This window comes from Columba livia, chromosome 22, assembly GCF_036013475.1.
Source record: "Columba livia isolate bColLiv1 breed racing homer chromosome 22, bColLiv1.pat.W.v2, whole genome shotgun sequence".
Taxonomy (NCBI): domain Eukaryota; kingdom Metazoa; phylum Chordata; class Aves; order Columbiformes; family Columbidae; genus Columba; species Columba livia.
Genome location: NC_088623.1, coordinates 7,324,317 through 7,344,926, shown reverse-complemented (window position 1 = coordinate 7,344,926; position 20,610 = coordinate 7,324,317). Strand labels below are relative to the sequence as shown.

The window sequence follows — 20,610 nt, the reverse complement described above, 5'->3', positions numbered from 1 at the left end:
GTTGTACTCACTATATAGGAAAATGTATGGGCAGTTAGACACCAGTGGAAACTGGTGCATGCTTTTATAAAATTTAGGTCTTCTCACTCCAACAGTACCGATTACTTCCCCCATAGCTGAAGAGAGGAGAGATCTCCTCCTGTCCCTGGCACCAAGAGACCAAAGTTTTATGAATCCTCTGCAATGCTCTGAAACAACAAGCACAGGGAAAATTAACTGTGCAAAAGGGATACAAGAACTTTAAAAGCACATATCGCATGACTTTGGGAAGTTTTCCTTGTCTGTCTGGTTACACTGCACATTGGCACTGTGTTCTGCGCTACATGCACTGCCGCAGGGTACTTACCAAGGCAGGGTAGGAGGGATAACCACGGCACTTGGCCCACACGAGCTCCAGAGGCTCCAGCTCAGCCTGAGTCTCAAAGGACATCAGTAGAGTCCTGCCTAAGGGACAGGAGAAGATACAGCTTAGGAGAGCAATTACTGTAGTAGCAAGAGGGTTATGATAACACAAGAAATGACACCATGATCTAACCCAGGCATGATGGCCTGCATTGTCTCAGTAGCTACCAGCTAAAACAGAGGAACTACTGTTGTACTTAAAACATACTGACAATATTTCATTTCTTTAACCTATTTGCTTCTGCAGCCAGCAGAAAGCTGAAATTTCACCTATTTTTCATAACAGACCAGCTATTCGTCACACAAGAGCATACATTTAATCATTACTGTGTACACATATGCATAATTCCAAACCATTTCTCTTAATCAAGACCTAGAGCAAAATGGAAAGCAAATTATTGTTTGTACCTATGTGCATCAGGTGTCAAAATGAAAGGTGATAAGATACACATCTCATCCGCAGTAAGTTTATGATAAAATTTAACATGCAGTGAGAATCCAGCCTGGCCACAGTGAACGTCCAGCCTTCTTTATGCTCTGTCAGTACAGCCATGTCCTACATTAAGATAACGCCATGATCTCCTAAACCACCAGTCTAAGTCTATGCATGTGTGTAGTTCCAGACAAACTCCTCAATATGGAAATACTAATCAGATTCAGTTCTGGAATGAATAGCTGCTATATCACTGAAATCAAATGGGTATGCAAGAGATTAATTTGGATTAGTAGGCTCCCCAAAGCCAAATCCATCCTCAGTTGGATTGATCAAGGGCAACACAGGGCACAGGCAATCAGAAGAAGTGAAAGCAGGAAAAACCTTTTATGCAACTACCTCGACATGCCTTAGGGACAGGGTCTGTCCAGTGGGACCTGGACAAGCTTGAGAAGTGGGCCCACGTGAACCTCCTGAGGTTCAACAAGGCCAAGTGCAAGGTCCTGCACCTGGGTTGGGGCAACCCCTGGTATCAATCCAGGCTGGGGATGGAGGGATGCAGAAGCCCTACGGAGAAGGACTCGGGGTCCTGGGAGTGAAAGACTGGACACGACCCGGCCACGTGTGCTTCCTGCCCAGAAGGCAAATCGTATCCTGAGCTGCATTCCCAGCAGCGTGGGCAGCAGGTGGAGGGAGGGGATTCTGCCCCTCTGTCCCACTCTGGTGAGACCCCCCTGCAGTGCTGGTCCAGCTCTGGGGTCCTCAGCACAGGACAGACATGAACCAGCTGGAGAGGGGCCAGAGGAGCCACAGAAATGATCTGAGGCTGGAACAGCTCTGCTGGGAGGACAGGCTGAGAGAGCTGGGGTGTTCAGCTGGAGAAGAGAAGTTCTGGGGAGAACTTACTGAGTCCCTTCCGTACTTGAAAAGAACCTGTAAGCAAGACAGGGACAGATTTTTTTGCAGGGCCTATTGCGATAGGAGATGGGGTGATGGTTTTAAACTAAAAGAGGGGAGATTCAGGCTGGACACGAGGAAGAAATATTTGACACTGAGAGTGGTGAGATACTGGCCCAAGGTTGCCCAGAGAGGTGGTGGATGCCACATCCCTGGAGACATGCCAGGCCAGGCTGGACAGGACTCTGAGCAACCTGATCTGGGTGAAGATGTCCCTGCTCAAGGCAGGGGCTGGACTAGATGAGCTTTAAAGGTCCCTTCCAACCTAAACTATTCTATGATTCTAGGTACCTAAATTTGTAACAGGTAATAACGCACATGCAAGTCAGCAGCCTGATCGTACAACCTGGATAGTTCATGCAGGACTGGGACCTTGTTCCCCCTTGTTCAGACGGACATCAGCCCTACGGGGTGGTCGGACCAGAGCAGGGTGTTCCCAAAGCGCGGCTGCAGTGCAGCCGTTCTCACCTGAGCTGCTGTAATCAGAGTCTCCATTCACACCTTCCAAGAAGGGTACCCGAGAAAGAGCTGGCTTTCCTCGACTTCGCTTGGGAGGCATCAAATCACTGTTAGAAAGATATGGAAAAGCAGGTACTAAAAGAAAACAGATTACCCTTGAAAACAAAGCCAAGTAAATGGATTCCTCAGCTCTGTTTAAAATACTGCACAATTACTGTACTGGTGCACCCTTGACATGAAAAGGACACTGAGTACTTGAGCAAAATGGCATCAAAACATCTCTTCTGGTGCAAGGACACTGGACATCACATCATCTGCCGTGAGCAATGAAACAGGCCTGATGGAAACCAGGCTATGAACATGAGAAAGAAACGCAGCAAAGTCTTCATGCTGGAGAGCATATACACAATTGGACTCTATCAGCCCATGTCCTGAACACCCTTTTACCTCATTACTACAAACATTTCAGAAAATTTACTATCTCCACCTCAAGTAATCATATTTTTCCACTTCTTGAAATTCTATTTATTTGTTAAAATTTTTCTAATAACCAGCCCATTCTGAGTGAATTTGGTGCTCAAAAAGAAAGAACTGAAAAAACAGAGTTACTAAATAGAGTAACTGTACAAGCTATCGAAGAGACAAACGCTTGGTTTTAATTCCTTGTTTTGTGGGTGTCACATAGCTCTACTGTAATTTTTGCTATGTGAATTGCTTGCAGTTATTTTAATAAGAACTTATATCACACTTTTCATCTTCAAAGTACTATACAAACACCAACTAACAAGTCCCCATGCTTCCCTGTGAATTCAGATTTGTCTCCATCACTTACAGATGGGGAAACGGAAGCACATATGGTGGGGCATAAGGCCAAGACATGGTTTGAAGGTGAGTTTCTGGCTCATGGTCCTGTTCTGAGAGCATATATTGCTCAGAATATCAACTAAGAAAGTCTTGCTTCTGCCTGCCCTGGACGATCTCACTTACCAAGGTCAAATGTTCTCAGCCTGCCACTCACAATGCACACAAACAAGATTCTCACATAATATAGGTTTTACCATGCAGTGAAAGGGCTGTGAAATGACTTGAGTCAGCATTAGGAGGGCGGGATAGGTAGGTATGACCAGAAAATGGGTATGGTACTCACGTATGCCTACTGCACCTGACAAGAGATGACAGATGTTTACTTTAAGTCTGCTCAGTGCTGTTTGAAAAGCCCAGTTCTGCTTTTAAACCTCTGACAGGAAAAAAGCAGCAATTCAGTAGGTGGCAGTAGTTCAGCTTCACCTGCAGTACTGAACTGCGTATCTGAGTTCAAGTTTTTTCTAGCTTTGTCTCTCAAGAACTGCAAGAAGGTCTGCATCAGCAGACCGGATGTGTATGTATTGAGAAACAGAAGTGTAACATACCCATTTGCTTGAAAAATCAAGCACTGCTTTTGGGACCTATAGCTTAAGAGGACAGGATGGAACCTCAGAAGCTTTTTGTCTTTAGAGTCAACACACAAAATAAGCAACAGTTTGGGCTGGGTTTGAAACAAAGAAGACAAATGATAAAACCAGGCAGATTAATCCACACACAGGAGGCGTTCTGGGGAACAGTTTTGCATGGGGCACTTACCCGCAGGCTTCAAAGCCCAGTCCACCACCCAGGCCAGAGCTGCACTCAGAGTCAGAGCCACTTTCTGCGTGTTTTGCAAAGCCGTTAGTCACTCCTGCCAAGGAGACAAATGGGAATCAGGTCAAAGAAGCAGCAGCAAGACACAGAGATGGTACCAACACTGGCAGGGTCACTGTCCTATGACTGCTAACCACAAAGGTGCTGAGTACTTCAGGCAGAGAGGGGAATTCTGCACAGAGCTCCCCAGACTCAGCTACAACCAAAACGTGATTAATAAAAGGTATTTCTACCCCCAACACATGAAAAATTAGGCTGTCTCTGAAGAAGCAAGTGCTGGAGAAGTGCCCAGGGATGGCGCAGGAGAGCTCCACACAGCGCCCCGCCCCGAGGCCAGGAAATGAACCCTTTGCTCATATGGCCTCAGGTGTACCTGGAAAAGACACAGAGTCTTCACAATGACTGCTGTGGACTTCTCCTCACCTCACCCCAGGTCTGGCTGCCTGGCTGGTTCCTGCCCACTGGAACAAATATAAAATGATAGCTTGTTCAGTTACAGGTTCCTTGCTGAACAGAACCACTCTAGGGAAAACTCACTCCTTCAGTTTTTCAAAATGAGATTTTCCAGTGCACGGAGCAGACACTGAGAAAGCAAATCTCCCTGGGGTAGAAAGTGGTTCCCCACCACCTTCCTCTCCAGCCACTATAAATGTCACTGTAGCTGTGAGTGGAACATTTGACTTCTTTGCCACAGGCACCAACAGTGCTGGAAATCTTCCCTTCACTGCCAGGTTTACTGCTCAGTGCACCTACACAGAGAGCAGGGATCACCTCCAAGTTTAGACAAGAACCACAACAGAGACAGACAGGTGGGACTGGGAACAGCTCCCGAGAGCATCCCAAAGCCCAGAGCTGGCACAAGAAGCCAGATGACCATGGCCTTCCCCCATCCAGAGACACATCACCCCCAGCCACAGAAAGGGCAAATTCATGCCAAGGCCTCTGTTTTTTTTCCGGCTATAAATATGGAATGGCCACAAGGAGCACATTTCTGGGAAACACCTTGTTCTGACAATGCAGATCATGCATAAAGTGAGTTTCAAGTGAGTAGTTTGGATGCAGACATCTTTACTCAGCCCCAGGACTCCCATTCCCTCAGCCTGATCTCGCAGTTTCCAAGGGTACAGAAGGAAGAGAAATCCCAAGGAATTACCTCTCTGTCCTGACTGCCTGGGTGACTTCTCTCCATCGCTCTCATTGCAGTTCCTGCTCTGCGGCCGCTTCTGAGCTTGTCGCTCCCTGTCAGGGCGGGTGAGCAAAAACTGCCCGCCCTGCCCATGGTCCTCCCTGTTCTCCGGGGAGCAGTCCAGGCCTCTTTGCAGCTTCACCCCGTTCTTAGCTTTTTTAAAAAGGACAGATGTCCGTCGGCCCACGCCACTGAAGAGGGGGCTGGTGGGGGTGTCTGCAGGCGGCAAGGCCAGTCCGTTCAGGCCATTGTCACTGAGCAGGCGCTGGAAGGCTCGACTCTCCCGCTGCAGAGCCTTCTTGTCGAAGAGATCCCTGTCTGATATCACTCTCTTCTGCAGCCAATTCAAGGACTTGCTTTCATTGATGGGTTTGAGCGTTGGAGGATCCTGCAGAGACTCCAGCTCTGAGAGGGAGGGTGCAGGTCCTGTGGGTTCCAGGGTTGGAGGGTGCAGGGCCTTGGCATCATCTGCTAAAGGAATAAAGAATCTACCTGAACATTTTAGAAATATTTGTTCCCAAAACTACCAACAGGCATTCCCATCTTTCACTAGGGCCTCAGACCGGAAAAAAAGCAAGTGCTGACTGTTGACATGCATTAGAGAGCTGGAGCTAAAAATCCTGCTGCAACCTCTCACCTTTCTCCCCTTCCTCATCCTCCTCCCTTGATGTTTTATCCAGCTCCTCTTCCTGTGGCAGAGGCTCCCCATTGGGCACAGTCTTGTTCTGCTGCTGGGCCAGCTTCTGCCGAATGGAGTTGATCTCCCGTCTCAGGAGTCGGATGCGTCGCGTCCGGGCGCCGCTGGACCGCATGGTGCTCACTATGTCCAGCTTCTCCAGCAGCTCCTTCAGCTGGGCCTCCAAGGAGAGGTGAGCTCGGTTCTCTGGGAGGAGGATGTTATCCACTGCACCAAAAGAGATTGTAACAGTGAAGAGAAGGAGTAAGACTTCTTGAAGAAGCATTTGGGACCACTGCCATGCCTCATTCCGTTTGATGCTCTTCATGAACTAAGTGCTTTAGTTCATCGATTTAGCAATTGCTAATCTCGGAGCTCAGACTTTCTTCCTTTGGGTAAAGAGCTTATGAGGAGCAGCTGAGGGAACTGGGGTTGTTTAGCCTGGAGAAAAGGAGGCTGAGGGGAAACCTTATCGCTCTCTACAAGTACCTGAAAGGAGGTTGTAGTGAGGCAGGGACTGGTCTCTTCTCGCAAGTAACAAGCAATACAACAAGAGGAAATGGCCTCAAGTTGCACCAGGGGAGGTTTAGGTTGGATATTAGAAGAAAACTCTTCAAAGAAAGGGTTGTCAGGCACTGCAACAGGATGCCTAGGGAACTGGTGGATAACCAATCCTGGAGGGGTTTAAAAGATGCAGAGAGGAGGTTTGTAGGGACATGGGATACAGCTGGACTTGGCAGTGCTGCGTTAAGGGTTGGATTCAATGATATCAAGGTCTTTTCCAACAAAAATGACTCTATGATTTAAGTTGCACTGTCCTCCAGTTCCCATTACTGTCCCAGGGACAACAGTGAGAAGATGTGCGTCTGCACCCCACACAAGACAGCTTACAGTCCAGGTCCTTGGCAGAAACCAGATTAAACGACAAAAATCAGACCACAAACAGAACTGGCTAAATAGCCTAACGTTTGCTATTCGTCTGGCTCTGCTGAAGGGCTGGCATCCGCAGGAGCATGGCAAACAGCTGAGAGACCTACTGTTATACACCAAACAAATTTAATAACAGACTGTCCATGTGCATCCACGAGGGCCGCAACATTTAAGAATCAGACGGCAGACTGTGAGCTCTGCACACTGAGTAGCAGCGGTATTCTGTAAAGTTTAGCCAAGTTACTCAGTGCTTTGGAGTGGCATCTCAAGACAGCTGTGGGAGTAGATGTGGTCACGTTGTGCATAGAAAGCCTCAGCTAGAAGGACTGTTTGGGTCCCACATCACCCCTCCCACCCCTCAAGTGTTCCACCTAACCCAGTTTCTCTTTGCCTTCCCAATTTGCAATTAAATGTATGAGCTTTCCTTAGAGCAAAAAATCCTAGATCCCCCTCTTTAAAATACCAAGTTTGTACTACAGCCACGGCACAAATCAAACAGTATTGGCAGTAACCAGGCTCTTTCGAGACAGACATGCACTGGGAGGGCTGGAGCTAAGCCTCACCTAGCTCAGAGTGCCCGGATCACCTGATATCCTGCTCTTTGAGGCTGTAAAGGAGTTAGATGTATGCTCAGGTAAATAGATGGATAGGGAGATTCCTGTACGCCGAATGATGGCTATGATTTCCATGCAGGCTGAGTGACATGCTTAGAACAAAGAACACAGTAATGATCTGCCTGAAAAATATAAAAAGGTTAATAAAGACTCACCATCCTCCCAAGAAAAGCAGTAAAAGTCTTCAGTTTTGGGTGACTCAGGCAGGTGAATCCCCATATCGGTGTCAAAGCCAATGTTTTCAGCCTGCCGCCGTGCATGACGCAATATCGCTCCTCCAAGGTCTCTGAGCCGGACAGCTGCTCGGTGGAAAATCGTGTCTTTAGCATTATACCTCATGCAGTTGGTAACTATAAGGTTAAAGTCTTCCTCAAACTCATCCAATGTTCGGTACAGGTGGGACTCCAGCTTCCGCCTCATGGTGGAAAAATCCATTGGGTTGGAAATGAATTCCAGGTAATCTGGAACCTAAACATATAAAACCTGTACAATTACAAAAACCATTTACTAGCCATCTAGAGCGCATCCATCACAAGCACTCTTATTTCTGTGTCACCCAGTCAAGGCAGACACATCCTGGCTCTGCAAAACATTACTTGTCTGAGACGTGCTGAAGTTTCCAGAAAACAATACCTTTTTCTGGCCTGGAAGGATACCCACATTATGAGTCCTCTTTGAGATATTCTTTAGTCCACCAGCAGCTGGGGACAAGGTGGTTTGTGCTTCCAGGATTATGAGAGCACATGAGCTTCTGCCCAGCAATACCTCATCTACAACCCACTAGACACCGCTAGGAAAGAGACTTGCCTCTTTCAGGTTAACAGGCTCTGCAAAGATCTGGGCAGCATCCTTCTCCTGCAGCAGGTCCAGTGTTGTGCGCAGAAGTACATTGAAAGGAGTCAGCTGTAGCTCCATAGCAGCCTGCTGAACCTTGACCTGGCAATGGAAAAACAGAGATGAGCACAATTATCGAGAACAGGACATGCGAACAGTGTCTCCTTCTGGTTTCTCCTGAATCATCACCCCAGCTCTGCTCAGTGGTGGAAACCTCAGGTCATCGTACCGTGAGCCTGGCAGACTCACTGATGAAGAACTTCTATCAAACACCTCGTCCCTTCCACGTGTAGCATGCATGTTAGCAGACACCACCTTGCAGAGTCTAACTGCACAGTCCAATCCTTTTGTATGGGGAACTCCTGTTTATCCAGTCTCAAAAAGCAAAAACAAGAGAAAACCCCCTAAATTTAAAAGATAATACAACTAAAAACAAAAGCAGGAAGAAGCTTTTCATGCCTGGCAAATTATCCTGTAGAACTACCTACTTCGAGATCTTATTATGCCAATTAGCAACACTAGATAAAAGTTAGAAGCATGTGGACGTTTACATGAGCAACATCATCCATAATTAGACTACAAAGCATAAACAAAGTTTAAGATATAAGCTCACACTCCAAGGCAAAAGTCAAACAACAGTGTTTAGATGTTTGCAGCTTCCTTATACAGTTTTCTATACTCTTTATGAAGTCTCTAATACCGTCTGACTGCAAGGAAACAAGGATAGAAATGCTTCTTTCTCTTTTAACATTTTAATTTATTTGATCTCATAATCCCTCATTATGTCATTAAATCAACACCTTCAGTAGCAAAGCAAAACGAGACTGTTTACACAAAGCAAACTGTATTTGAAGTGCTCAGCAACAAAACAGCATCAATAATAGAATGAAAGAAGACAGATACGAAGACCACAGTATTCCCTCAAAACAGGCAAGCAGCTGAACCGACTCAGGACTCTACCTGGAGCTCCAACTAGATATCTTGTCTGTGATATCTCACCCTTCCATAAAGCACACCGTAATTTCAACAAGCTTTAATGGATTTAGCCAACTATGATATAGACATATCAAGATACCTAAAGCAAACAAAGCCCTAGAGTGATTTTATTTTTGATCCTCCTACCTAAAATACACCCACACAGCAAGAAGGACTGAACCGCTGCTGTAGATCAGGGACAACATAGCAAATCAACCAGTGCTGGCATCAAAAAGACTCCACAAAAGCTGTGGGTAGTTTACGGCCACCAAAAAAAAACCAACCAACAGCTTGCAGATGGGCTGTGATCACAGAGGATGCTGCTCTCCCTCTGCCTGGTGCCTTGCAGACATCCTGTGCGTGCCCTGGCAACACCCGAGGCCACATGTCCAGGCTCACTGTGCGCAGGGCGAGTCCTTCACAAAGCTGCTCTTGAAGACACTCATTCCAGAGAGCACGGCTGTGCCTGCACCTGCAGTGACCAACCAGGTATGGCAAGCAAAGCTGGCAAGCGTGGGAAGCAACCTTAACTGGTGCAACTTTGGAGAACTGCACACAGATCGAAGAGGAAAATAGGAAAGGCAATAAATGGCCTCCATCTTAAAACTTTTTCTTCAAAAAAATGTACTTAGAGGGCAAAACATAGCAATTTTTAGCTTTAGAAATGAAGAGTAGAATTGTGATTTAGACCTCTCTCTGGAGCAGGTGTTACCAAGCTCCTGAAAAAAATAATTGAAGAGATCAAACTTCTACTCTGCAAAACACCTGGGCCATGCTCAGAAATAGAGGAGGGGCACCCACCTGCTCCCGTTTGAGTTTTTCCCTCTTACGGATAAGCTCAATGAGCAGCCGGGCCCGCTCCAAGTCATGCCGCAGTTTCTGCCAGTACTTCAGCTCTTCCTTCACTGCACTGGTCTTCTCATCCTGCTCCTTCTGCGAGATAAAACAGTGCGGGGAGATTAAAAACACAACTGCCTTCCTGCGTTTCCTCCTCTTTGATGACATCCCCTGTGAATTGCTCTCATCGTCTTCGTCCTGTCTACTTCCCTCTTGTTCAGACTATGTCTGCTCCTTTCTACAGCATTTAGCTGTCTAACAAACACAAACCCAGTCTTTCTGGATTTTATGTTACCTGTGAAGTTAGGCCTAAATCACACTGTAGCTAGACTCTAGCAACACGCTTCAGTGCACACTCATTTACACCCTCCCTGCTTTTACATCCAAGTTCATTACAGAAGCCGGACATTATTTCTGTTGGCTGCACTGAAGAGGCAACCCAAAGCACTTACAGTACAAATGCAAGGCAAGCAAAAGCATGGGAGAAAAGAGCTATTATTATCCTCTTTGTAACCAATACGAAGTAGAGCCATGGAAAGAGACTCGCCAAAACTCAAAGGAACAGCCAACGCTGGGAGATGAACTCACACCTTCCAAGACACAGTTCAGTGGCTTTGAAACACAATCATCCCACCTCTCCAAAATCTGTAGCTTTATTAATGGTTTTGAGGATATAGATGAAGTGTGTACATTTGAGCATGATTGCCAAGAGAAGACAATCGCTTCACAAGATCTTGATGGTTTATATTTATAGAACTTACTAATGGTAAATTGCCAACTTGATGCACCAAGGAAATGCTGCACTTCCTCAATCTCCAGACTGATTAGTGGGAAATATTTTTTTCATTAATCACCCAGAGCAGTCTTCATGCAAATCAAAAGCCTATAAATTCCTCCAAATACAGTAAAAATATACATGCCCAACATGCACAATGCCTACTGACAGGCTACATTAGAGGGCAGAGTCTGACAGCTTCTCTACTTCACCAACTACTTCTTGTGCCAAGCGCAGTCCTGTTTAATAGCATCAAGATCGAGTGACTCTGTACACCAGCACAAAGGAGGAAGCAAAGGAGTCCAGAGCTCAGGAAAATGACTAAACTTCCATATGAATGTGCATGGGAGGGTCAGAAATTGAAGCTGCAGGAAGAATGACCCAAACAGGAATCCATTTTCTTGAAGAAGGGATCTTTAATGACTTGTAAGGAATGTGGTTTTATGATTAATCTGAGAGATTAGTCCACCAAGGGCTCAACATACCCTTGCACAATTCCAGGTCTCCTGACTCAGGGAAAAACTCTTACCTGTTGGCTCATCCACACCAATTCTACTGACAGGACAGAGACCTCACTGATACACTAACTCAGCTCTTAAGGCATGAGCATACGAAGAAGAGACCGAAAGAGACTTACATCAGGTCACCCTCTGATTGTTTCGCCCTTATTCCCCTTCCCATCCACGCACCAAGCACATCTCCCCGCAGGCTGCATGCTCTCCATCCTTCCAAACACATCCAGCTGGGGACCAGTACCTGCTCCACATTCCTCTGGGACTGGAGATGCGAGTGCAGGCGCCGGATCAGAGGCACCCCGTTCCTTGCCTGTCGCTTCAGCAGCCAGTAGTTGTGGAGCCTCTGCATGAACTGGTTCTTCCTCCGGAAGGGGAGGCCACTGCAGATTTTGTTCAGCCTGAAGGACGCAAAGAGATGTCATGGAGCCAAATGCAAATCATTTGTGACTCTGCGGACCCTGGTGATACCATCAGCTTTCCCAATGAAGCTTTGCAGTGTTGTGTCAATGTGTCCACTGAGCTATGCACACAACTGGTGTACTCTGAGATCTGCCCAGTGCAAAGATGTGCCTGCTCTTCACAGAACATCCCTATGTTAGTAGCAGCTCAGCTGGAGATTCTTACCAAGCCCTTGCCACAGCACAAAGTACGCAATCAGCAATTCAGCTCCAAGCCTTAATTTCAAAACTACTTGCAGTGTCAAAAACCTTCCTGGGGGCCACTGAAGTCTGATGTTCTGAAGCTGGAGTCTGGGAAACTAACCTGAGGAGAGTCCAAGAAAAATTTGCCACCTATTTTAACTTTTTCAAGCCATTTGTTTGATTATATGTGGTGCTTTATCAGCATCTTTCCAAAGTTGATCTGTTAAAATACTGGCAACACATCACCACGCTTCCTAAGGCATCAAACAAAAGATCAGCCCTACCTAGTTCGGCATGAGAGAGCTGGGAGAAAAAAAATACACAGCCAAAGTCAAAGCAGCTTGTAACAGTGAGAAGTCTGATATGCTCTGTAATAAATTAAGGAATTAAGAAACTATAAGAGATTAAAAAAAGAAAAAACAGCAGGATGACCCCTATCCACCTGCCAACTTGTAATGCCTGAAGTATTTTAAAAACACTTTCACAGCCATCTGTGTAAATTCAGATGCTAGATGGGTGTTTGCCATTAGGGACTACTACAGATTCTGTATTACAGAACAGTTTGGGATGACTGCTTGGCAAAGCAGGAAAACCAGTGTGCCAACAACACTCACGCAGAAGAGCACTGGTCAGGGACAATCCTGCAGAGCATGCTTTGAACACAGTTATTGCTAGGTCTTGATCGTAGATGGCGCTTTCAAGGTCCACGAGAGAGACTGAGTCCTCAAACCAGACCCTGTCCAGCTCCAGCTGTCCAGCTCCTTTCCATCCACCTGAAATACTCACCTGTAAGAGGGGATTTGTGTGACTGTCACCATGGGTGCAGACGAATGCCCATTGGTCATATCACCAGGCTCCTTTTTGATCTTCTGCTTCAATTTCAGTTGGTTCTTTTTCAGAGACCCTTTGGGAGGGCCAGAATTGGCTTCCTCCTCTCCCTCCTCCTTCACAGTGTCCTCCCGGCCCTCACCACTAACAGCCGGAGATCCTTTTTTCACCATCCCAGGTGGGGAATGACTCTCACAATAGGCAGTCTTGCGCACGCTGAACGTCGTGCCATTGACGCTGGTCTCTCTCATGGGTTCAATCTTCATGAAGAGACCAGCCCGCTGGGCACAGGTGACATGGAAGGCAGTGTAACAGTTCACCTTGTGGCATTGGATAGCAGCTCCCATGCCCTTCTGCTTGCAGATATAGCATGTGAGCTTCCACCGAGCTGGGGGGATGTTATTTATCCCTTCAATGGGCTCCAGGAACACAGTGTTTGCAAAGCAGACCTCTGGGATCCAGATGGCACAAACCACGTGAGCCCAGCGGCCATCGCTGGTCTGCTTTAAGGCTCCACCTTTGTTCGGACAAAGGACGCAATCCACAGGGTGAGAAGGGGACTGTAAGCAGCAGCGGCAAAGCCACTGCCCCTCGGGGATGTAGGGCACGCCGTAACACTCCTGGTGCACGGCCAGATTGCAGATATCACAGAACAGGATGACGTTGCTGTTGTGACACTCATCATCCATGCAGACACAGCAGAAGGCATCCTCATCAATGAGAGACTGCTGAACCCCATTGTTCCGGCTCTCGAGGTATGACTCCTTTTCCAGCCTATCCACCAAGAGCTCAAAAGTATCAGGAGAAACCGTCCCATAACCATCATCCCTTCTCTTCTCATTGACCATTTCCAGCCATGCCAGATCCTCCTCATCCATATCATACTCCACCTCTACATCAAGGTCCTCAGGAGGCTTTTCAAAGTACCGGTAGTAGGCGGCAGGGAGAGGAGGAGCATCTGACTGGCTGAAGGAGTCCACCACACGGAAGTTGGGCTGGGGTAAGTGTAAGGACATCCCTGTTGCATGTTTGGAGCAGGACTCCTTCTTCCTGCCTTTGGAAGGTATTTTCTTAGATTTGGAAGGGAAAAGGGGCTGCTCGCTGTTTTCCTTGTTGCTGTTACACTCTGTAATGTCCTGGGCAGTCAGCTCATCCTCTGTGATGATTTTTAAGGGATCATAGATGCTGATGCGATGAAGCCGCCCATCGATGTCTACCTCCACAATCCGCTGGGCCTGAGCGTACGTCAGGGTCTCCCGAGTGGGTGAGCACTTGAGGCTGTAGGGCGAGGGAGAACGCCTCCCCTCCAAGTTCTGCTGGGATCTCCTTCGAGGCTTCCTCATTGCTGCAGTCCAGAGACCCTGTCACAAAAGAGGACAGCATAAGCCAAGGAGACGTACAAACCCCATTCAACCAGATGAGAAGGGCTGAAATATCTCTTACAGCACGGTATCCAGTCTGCTCTGAATTCAGCTCAGCAAACCAGTCAAGGTTCCCAAAAATTCAAACAGCACTCATCACATCTGCTTGCACCATTCACATACGAAGTTCACGCAAGCCGAGGAGCCCTTCTCCATTCTTTCGCCTGTGGCTTATATACCCAACAGTACACAAAATGTGCTGGACGTTTTCCAGACGGAAAGGAAAGCACTGATTCTGCCCTATGAAAGCAGTTCTCAATTTTTATTTTTTTTTTTGGTCACTGAGCTCCACATGAGAAAACTAGCAGTGCTCCCTCACTGCAGATGCAAAGAGTCCCATAATAAAGGTCATCCTCCAGCTTTGTTTTCCCTTTCCTTGCAGATGCAGCTGTTCCTTGCATCACTCTCCAGACAGTGTGCACTGAACCGACTGTGTTCTTCCCAACATGTAAAATGGGTCACAAAAGCCCAAACAGAACCAGAGCATGAACTGAGCAACATAGCAGGTGCTAGAGATGCATCTATTCTGCTCTTTGATGAGATCCATGAGGAAGCAAAGGGGACAAAGCATGATGACAAGCAGCATGGATCCAGATGGACTTACCAGTTTTGGCTCAGCATTAGCCCCTCTGGAGCCCAAATCCATGTTCGGGCACCTGAGCTGGAGGCACCTGCATGGAGGGTCCACAGGGGTATGGGCAGGAAAAGAGCAAGACAGGTTCCAAACCGCACCACGAACTGTGCAACAGGTTCACTCAGAGCCTTAACTAAAAGCCCAAGTCAGCTCTGCCCTTGCAAACTGCTAATCAGCAACCCAGATAATTATTTGAGACTCCGCTCCTAACATTAAGGAGGTTCCCACCAAGGGGGAGCAAAGCAGAAGCCTGGAGCCAGTGAGACAAGCTGGGGGAGGATGGAGATGCAGGAGCCTGGTGAGCTCAAGGGGAAGGAGGGAGGCAGCAAAGAGGGAAAGCAAAGAGGAAGCCAAGTGAGTAATGCGAGAAGGGCAGCGTCAGAGCTGGCAACACAAGTTATAGGAAGAAAGGGGCTGAGGCTGAAACAAGACAGAGAGGAGACAAAGAAAACCAAGTGTAAAATCCCTCTGAGAAGATAAGTCAGCCCAGAGCTTATCTTTTGCTACGCCGAGGCCCAAACCAGCACCTCACCCTTCTTTGAAGCAATCCACGCTTTCAGCCTCTTTCTGTAGGACTCACAGACAAGAAAATACACTACAGACCCATGACTTGTACTCAGCTATTGCATTATTTCTGCTCTGTTAAGGACACAGCACCACAAACCCTCAGCCGCGTAAGAGTAAGCAGCACCTCGCAGTACCAGGACCCAACAACAATTCCTGAGCTTATTCTAAAAAGAAGTAACAAATTCCAGGAGCAACATATTTTTACTGAAAGTACTGGCTCTGCAAACCATGAAATCAAGCCACGACACAACGTGTCCTGAGAAATACGCAGGCTTTGGGAAAAGTTTCCAAGCTCTTTGCGCGCACAGCGGGACGCGGCGCTCAGCACCGGACCCTGCCCGGGCGAGCCCCGCCTGCGGGACGGCGAAGTCGCTAAGGAGAGCGTGACCAAGAGGGAAAGTGAGAGCGCGCACGCAGCACCAGAAGGCTATTGGCAGGGACCACCCCAACTCCACAACCAATAGCGAATCAAGGTACTGCGGGTCTAAACGAGCGTGCGCTGAGCTCCCCTCCCCCGCCCCCCCAGCCAATAGCGTGGGAGAAGGTGGGCGGGGCCCCCACGGACACCGCGAAGAGGGGGGCCAAGATGGCGACAGGGGGGCCCGATTGACACGGAGCTCCCCACTCCCCTGTGCAGGCGCTTGCCGCCGCCACCCGCTCCTCGGCAAAGGGCCGCTGGCCGCTCCCGCCGCGCGGGGACTGAGCAGGGACGCGGCGAGCTCCCGCAGGCTGCGGCGCACCGGCCTCCCCCAGCTCCTTCCCGCCTGGTCACCTTCCCGCGACCCCAGCACGGGGGTGTGTGAAGGAGAAGAGACCCCCTGAGGGAAGGGTGTCGCGGGCTCCCGCGCAGCGCTTTACCTGGCCGCTTCAGCGCGCCGCCGCCGCGGCGGTCTTCACTGTTGCCGTCGCCGCCTCTTTGGGGGAATTTATTTTTTTCCTTTTTTTTTTTTTCTTTTTTTTTCCTTTTTTTTTTTTTTTTTTTAAGTCCTTTCTTTCCACCTCCCCCTCCCCTCCCCTCCCCTCCCCTCCCCCCTGGGGCGGACGGGCTCACCCAGCCGGCGGCGGGAGGGGAGGGCACAAGATGTCGGCTCAGTCCGCTCCAGCTACCGCCGCCTTCTCAGCGCCGCCTCCTCATGCCGCTGCCGCCGCTGCTGCTGCCGCTCCGGCCCCGGTGCCGCTTCGCCCCACGGCACCCTCACCTTCCCCCGGCCCCCCCACCCCCGGGGCCCCGCTTGCCCCAGCGCCCCCGCCGCTGTGCGGAGACGAAGCGGGGGAGCAGGGGACACACGCACAAGATGGAGGCGGCGGCAGCAGCGGGGCCCGGCCGAGCGGCGAGGAAAGGCGGCAGCCAGCGGGCAGGCGGGGGAGGGGGCTGCCGCGCTTCGCTCCCCCCCCGCAGGCAGGGACCGCCCGCCCCTCACCGATCCCTTCCCACCCGCGGGCCGCGCGGAGCGGGAGGTCCCCGGGGACTGCGGGGCGACGGGAGGGAGGGGGGCGTCCCTTCGCGGTAGCCTCATAGTTGTGGGGGGGAACACCGCTACTTCCCACCCGCGCTCCGCGGGGCAGCGGCCTCCCGGACCCCGCTGCCGGCTCCGGACAGCCTGAGGGGGACAGACGCACCTTCCTCGGGCCGGGGTTCAGCCCTGGGCGGCACTTGCTAGGCCGGTGCCTTCCTTCCCAGAGGCCCCGGGCCACCGGAGTTGGACAGCTTGGATTTTTGCCCCAGACTCATTGGAGTGTCTTCATCCTGCACTCGCTTTTTGCAGGAGCATCACCAGGGTCTCACTTGGCTGCACCTCCAGAGAGCCTTTTGCCTTATTTCTGACGCTGGTAGACCAGACAAGCAACATCAAAAAAAGGATGTGTTTACTTTCTAGTCTGATACTTTAGGTCCAGGTGGCCTGTGAATGTGCAGAGGTGTCACAGGGTGGAAGGACAGTGAGAGGGGGGCTGAAAGGAATGAGCAAGGAAGAAGTTTCGATTGTAGCTGAGGTAAGTGGTGAGATAACTGCAGAGGCTCCTACAGTTATCTTCAATAGTGCGTACCACATAGTTGGGCACATGCACGCTCCACCTCCCACTCAAGATCGTTGCAAGTATTGCATAATTTTACCATCTGATTTTATAGAGTTAACCAAATTGTTTTCAAAGGAAAAAATGCTATTTATCCTCATTTACAGTCAACCATAGAGCTTTTGTCTTTTAACGTATGTTAACGGCAGAATCTGACAAAAGCCAAACAGTCCATGACAAGTCTGTTTTGCAAAGCACGCAGGTTGGACCGGAGCTCACCAAAGCCTTAAAAGCATGGGAAAGCATGTTATTTAATGCTGAACAGTCTTACATGTCAACCTCTAAGTGCACCTTTCTGTGTATACTTTTTAAAGAAGCTACTGTTAACACATCAGAACTCAAAAATAAATAATGATCTGTTGTGTTCTTGTCATGCATGAAATGCAACATGTAAAAATATTTAAAGTCCCAATACTCCCACTGATTGACATAGGATCTCCCCTAACCTCATTAGAACTGCTGTGCAACAGGCCAGTCCTAGCCAACTCTACTCCAAGTAGAGTTTTGGGCAGGCAGACAAAAAATAACCTCTAACTCATTTCCCTTCTTTATGTGAGAACGTAATTTTTATTTTAATATTGGGGTTTACTTCATTTTTTTTTCTAGCACTTTTAGTGGTGGGGGTTGTTTTTTTTTTAATATGACAAACTTTTTCAAACTCTTTCATTTTTACCTCAGTTTTGAAGCTCTGTACTCAGATTAGTGCTGGAATTGGCTTATTAGAATCCCATTAGGTTCCAGTCTTGCAGAGGTTTGCATACATGCTTAATATTGAACATGTGAATAGCCTTGTTCAGTAGGATGAGTCATGCGCAAAGCAGCATACAGGCATCTCCAAAAACTGGGGGACATGTGTTAGAACATCAAAACAAGTTATCCACCATTTAGTTTTATAATAGAGCCATGGAACTAATGTGTTATTTGAAAAAACATTCTGACCTTACCTCAAATCCCAGATGCTCAACTTAATTAAATTTCTTCACTCTCCTAGTTTTTAAAGGGTGTAAGTTTGAAACCAGGGGTGTCACTTCAAATAAAAGTAGCAGCCAAGACAGCTGAAACAGAGCTGGGCACCTTCACTCATCATTTATTCAAGTATACAAAGCATACTTAAAAATGGGAGAAAATTATCATTTGGAATTGAGAACTAACCTTTTTTGTGTGATTCATTAAGCCTCAAAAATTAGTAATGTTTGTATCTCTGCTTCAGTTGTTTGTTCTGTGGCTATTTTCTCCACAGTTATTGAAATTATTGCAATTGCTAAAAAGGACCCGTGTGCATTGAAGGTTAAAAAGCCTCTCAAAAGGATTAGCTTCAGCTGCTGTTTTTTTCAGCTGGATTTGCAAGTGCTCAGCTGCACTTTCTAAGACCTTAGTTTTGTGTGGAGCATATATAACCCTGCTCAGTGTCGTTAACTTCAGAGAGATGCCACAAGTACCCAGCACTGTCACCTCAGTGATGTTCTTTTTTTAAATCTTAATATGCAAATCAGTGTTTTAAAACCCTTTCTCACTGAAGTGTTCTGAAATTATGCTGACGGTGGAAGAATTTTTATTTCTTCAACAAAACTTGGCAAAAACCAGTTAACTCACTCTCATTTAACAGCAAATCAATGAGGGCTGAAGATAGATGCTAACTTTCAGTATTATTTAATAGAGCTTAGTCCAACAAAAAAGGAGTTATCAATTAGCTGAAGTGTTGACTGAACAAGTTGTGAAGCAGCACTTTAGGTGAACATTGCAGTAAAAACTGTATAAACCCATATGCTCAGAAAATGGCCTTGTAGAGAGAAATTGAGCATAACATCCTGTATATCACATTCTGGAAACTGGCATTTTCACAGTGTAGAAATGCTGACAGCCTCAAACGTAACCATAATTAGGGCAACAAACTTTCAGCTTGTTTGGGGGAAAAATGAATTAGAGTACTGGCTATTTTGGTCTTTGTTCAATCTTTCATGTCTTGTTTCTCTTGGGAAAAGAAATGGAGCCATGATCATGTTAGGAGCCAGCACTCCGCTGAACCCGACACTGGAAACTGCAGAGAATTCACAACACTTTCCCTGGTTGCTCAGGCAAGAGTGAGACATGGAAATACAAAAAAGTATTACTGTCCTTCATACAGCATCTCACCAGAGTTCTCAGCTATGTTTATAATTTCCTGTGTTTTTCTTCTCTCCCATTTTCACATGCTTAAAACCTGAAAATTGTTTAGTCTGCTACCTAGAATGTGAAAAGGTTAAATATCAAAACAGATTCTTTTTCCTATAGGGTAAAATAAGTATACAGTTTTCCAAGAGGCTGTAGATACTTTCAAAGCTCTGCACCAAAAGGTTTCTAGGTGGTGTCCAAAAGATGGCAAGTTAAAACATGTCTCCATTAAAAAATCCCCATCATTTCATACTGTCTCCTAAGAAAAAACAAAATAATAAAAAAAAAAAAAAAAAAATTGTTCCATGTGCTTTTTTTCCCCCTCTCACATTTGGAAGTACCTAATAAATATGGCCCATAAAGTTGCAACAGTTGCAACATCACAGACCTATTTAGCTGTCAAAATGTACACAGAAAGATTGTCTACAATGAAGACTTCCAAATTAAAAAAAAAAATGCTTAGATAATAAACTCAGAAATAAATGCAGGAATAACACGTAAGTCGTATTTCTAGATAAACATCTGTACATTATTTGAGACAGGCACAAAAATTCTATTCATATTAACTTCTATCATACATCCTTAATATAAAGAGCAAACGTATTTCTGGCTGGCCTAGTTTATCGAATTTAGCATGTTCACTTAATGGCTGAGTGATTTTTATGACTAAATTTTGGGTTTAAGTATGTAAAATACACAAGGGAAAAAAAATCAGGAAAGGAATATACATCAATTATGTGTCAGTGTGGGTCATATAACACACACACCTGTGCCTTGGCTAAGATCATTTCTTCTTCGGCTAATGGTGTCGGTCAGGGTCACACACCCCCCTCCGTTTCTTTCTCGTGCTGATTTTAAACTATTTCAAAGTTGGTCTGAGTCACTGGATCTGTTGAGTGGGTGTTTTTCAAACTCCTTTCATGAAATGTGAATATGATGCAAGGAAACACGAGCCCCACTGAGAGATAAAGGTAGCCTGGGGCAGGCAGGGTGGCTCCGGGGAGACGCTGCCCAGCGATAGATAA

General features: G+C 47.3%; 1 protein-coding gene across 7 annotated transcripts; it reads right to left on the bottom strand.

Annotated features, from left to right (window-relative positions):
- Positions 1-6: 6 nt before the first annotated feature.
- On the bottom strand, positions 7-16,894 carry BRPF3 (bromodomain and PHD finger containing 3). Of its 7 annotated transcripts, XM_065038444.1 has the most exons (12): positions 14,765-16,377; positions 12,698-14,100; positions 11,512-11,668; positions 9,945-10,076; positions 8,142-8,270; positions 7,490-7,802; positions 5,752-6,018; positions 5,082-5,585; positions 3,872-3,965; positions 2,261-2,358; positions 347-444; positions 7-188 (listed from the first exon to the last, which is right to left on the bottom strand). In XM_065038444.1, exons 1-12 carry the CDS (start codon positions 14,804-14,806, stop codon positions 168-170), a joined length of 3,258 nt encoding a protein of 1,085 aa, XP_064894516.1. In that variant the 5' UTR covers positions 14,807-16,377; the 3' UTR covers positions 7-167. The 7 variants fall into 7 exon arrangements, with proteins under 7 accessions (XP_064894516.1, XP_064894518.1, XP_064894517.1 ...); XM_065038446.1 differs by lacking the exon at positions 14,765-16,377 and adding an exon at positions 16,413-16,894 and having other exon boundaries at positions 7-444; XM_065038445.1 differs by having other exon boundaries at positions 7-444; positions 16,220-16,379.
- Between the last annotated feature and the right edge of the window lie 3,716 nt (positions 16,895-20,610).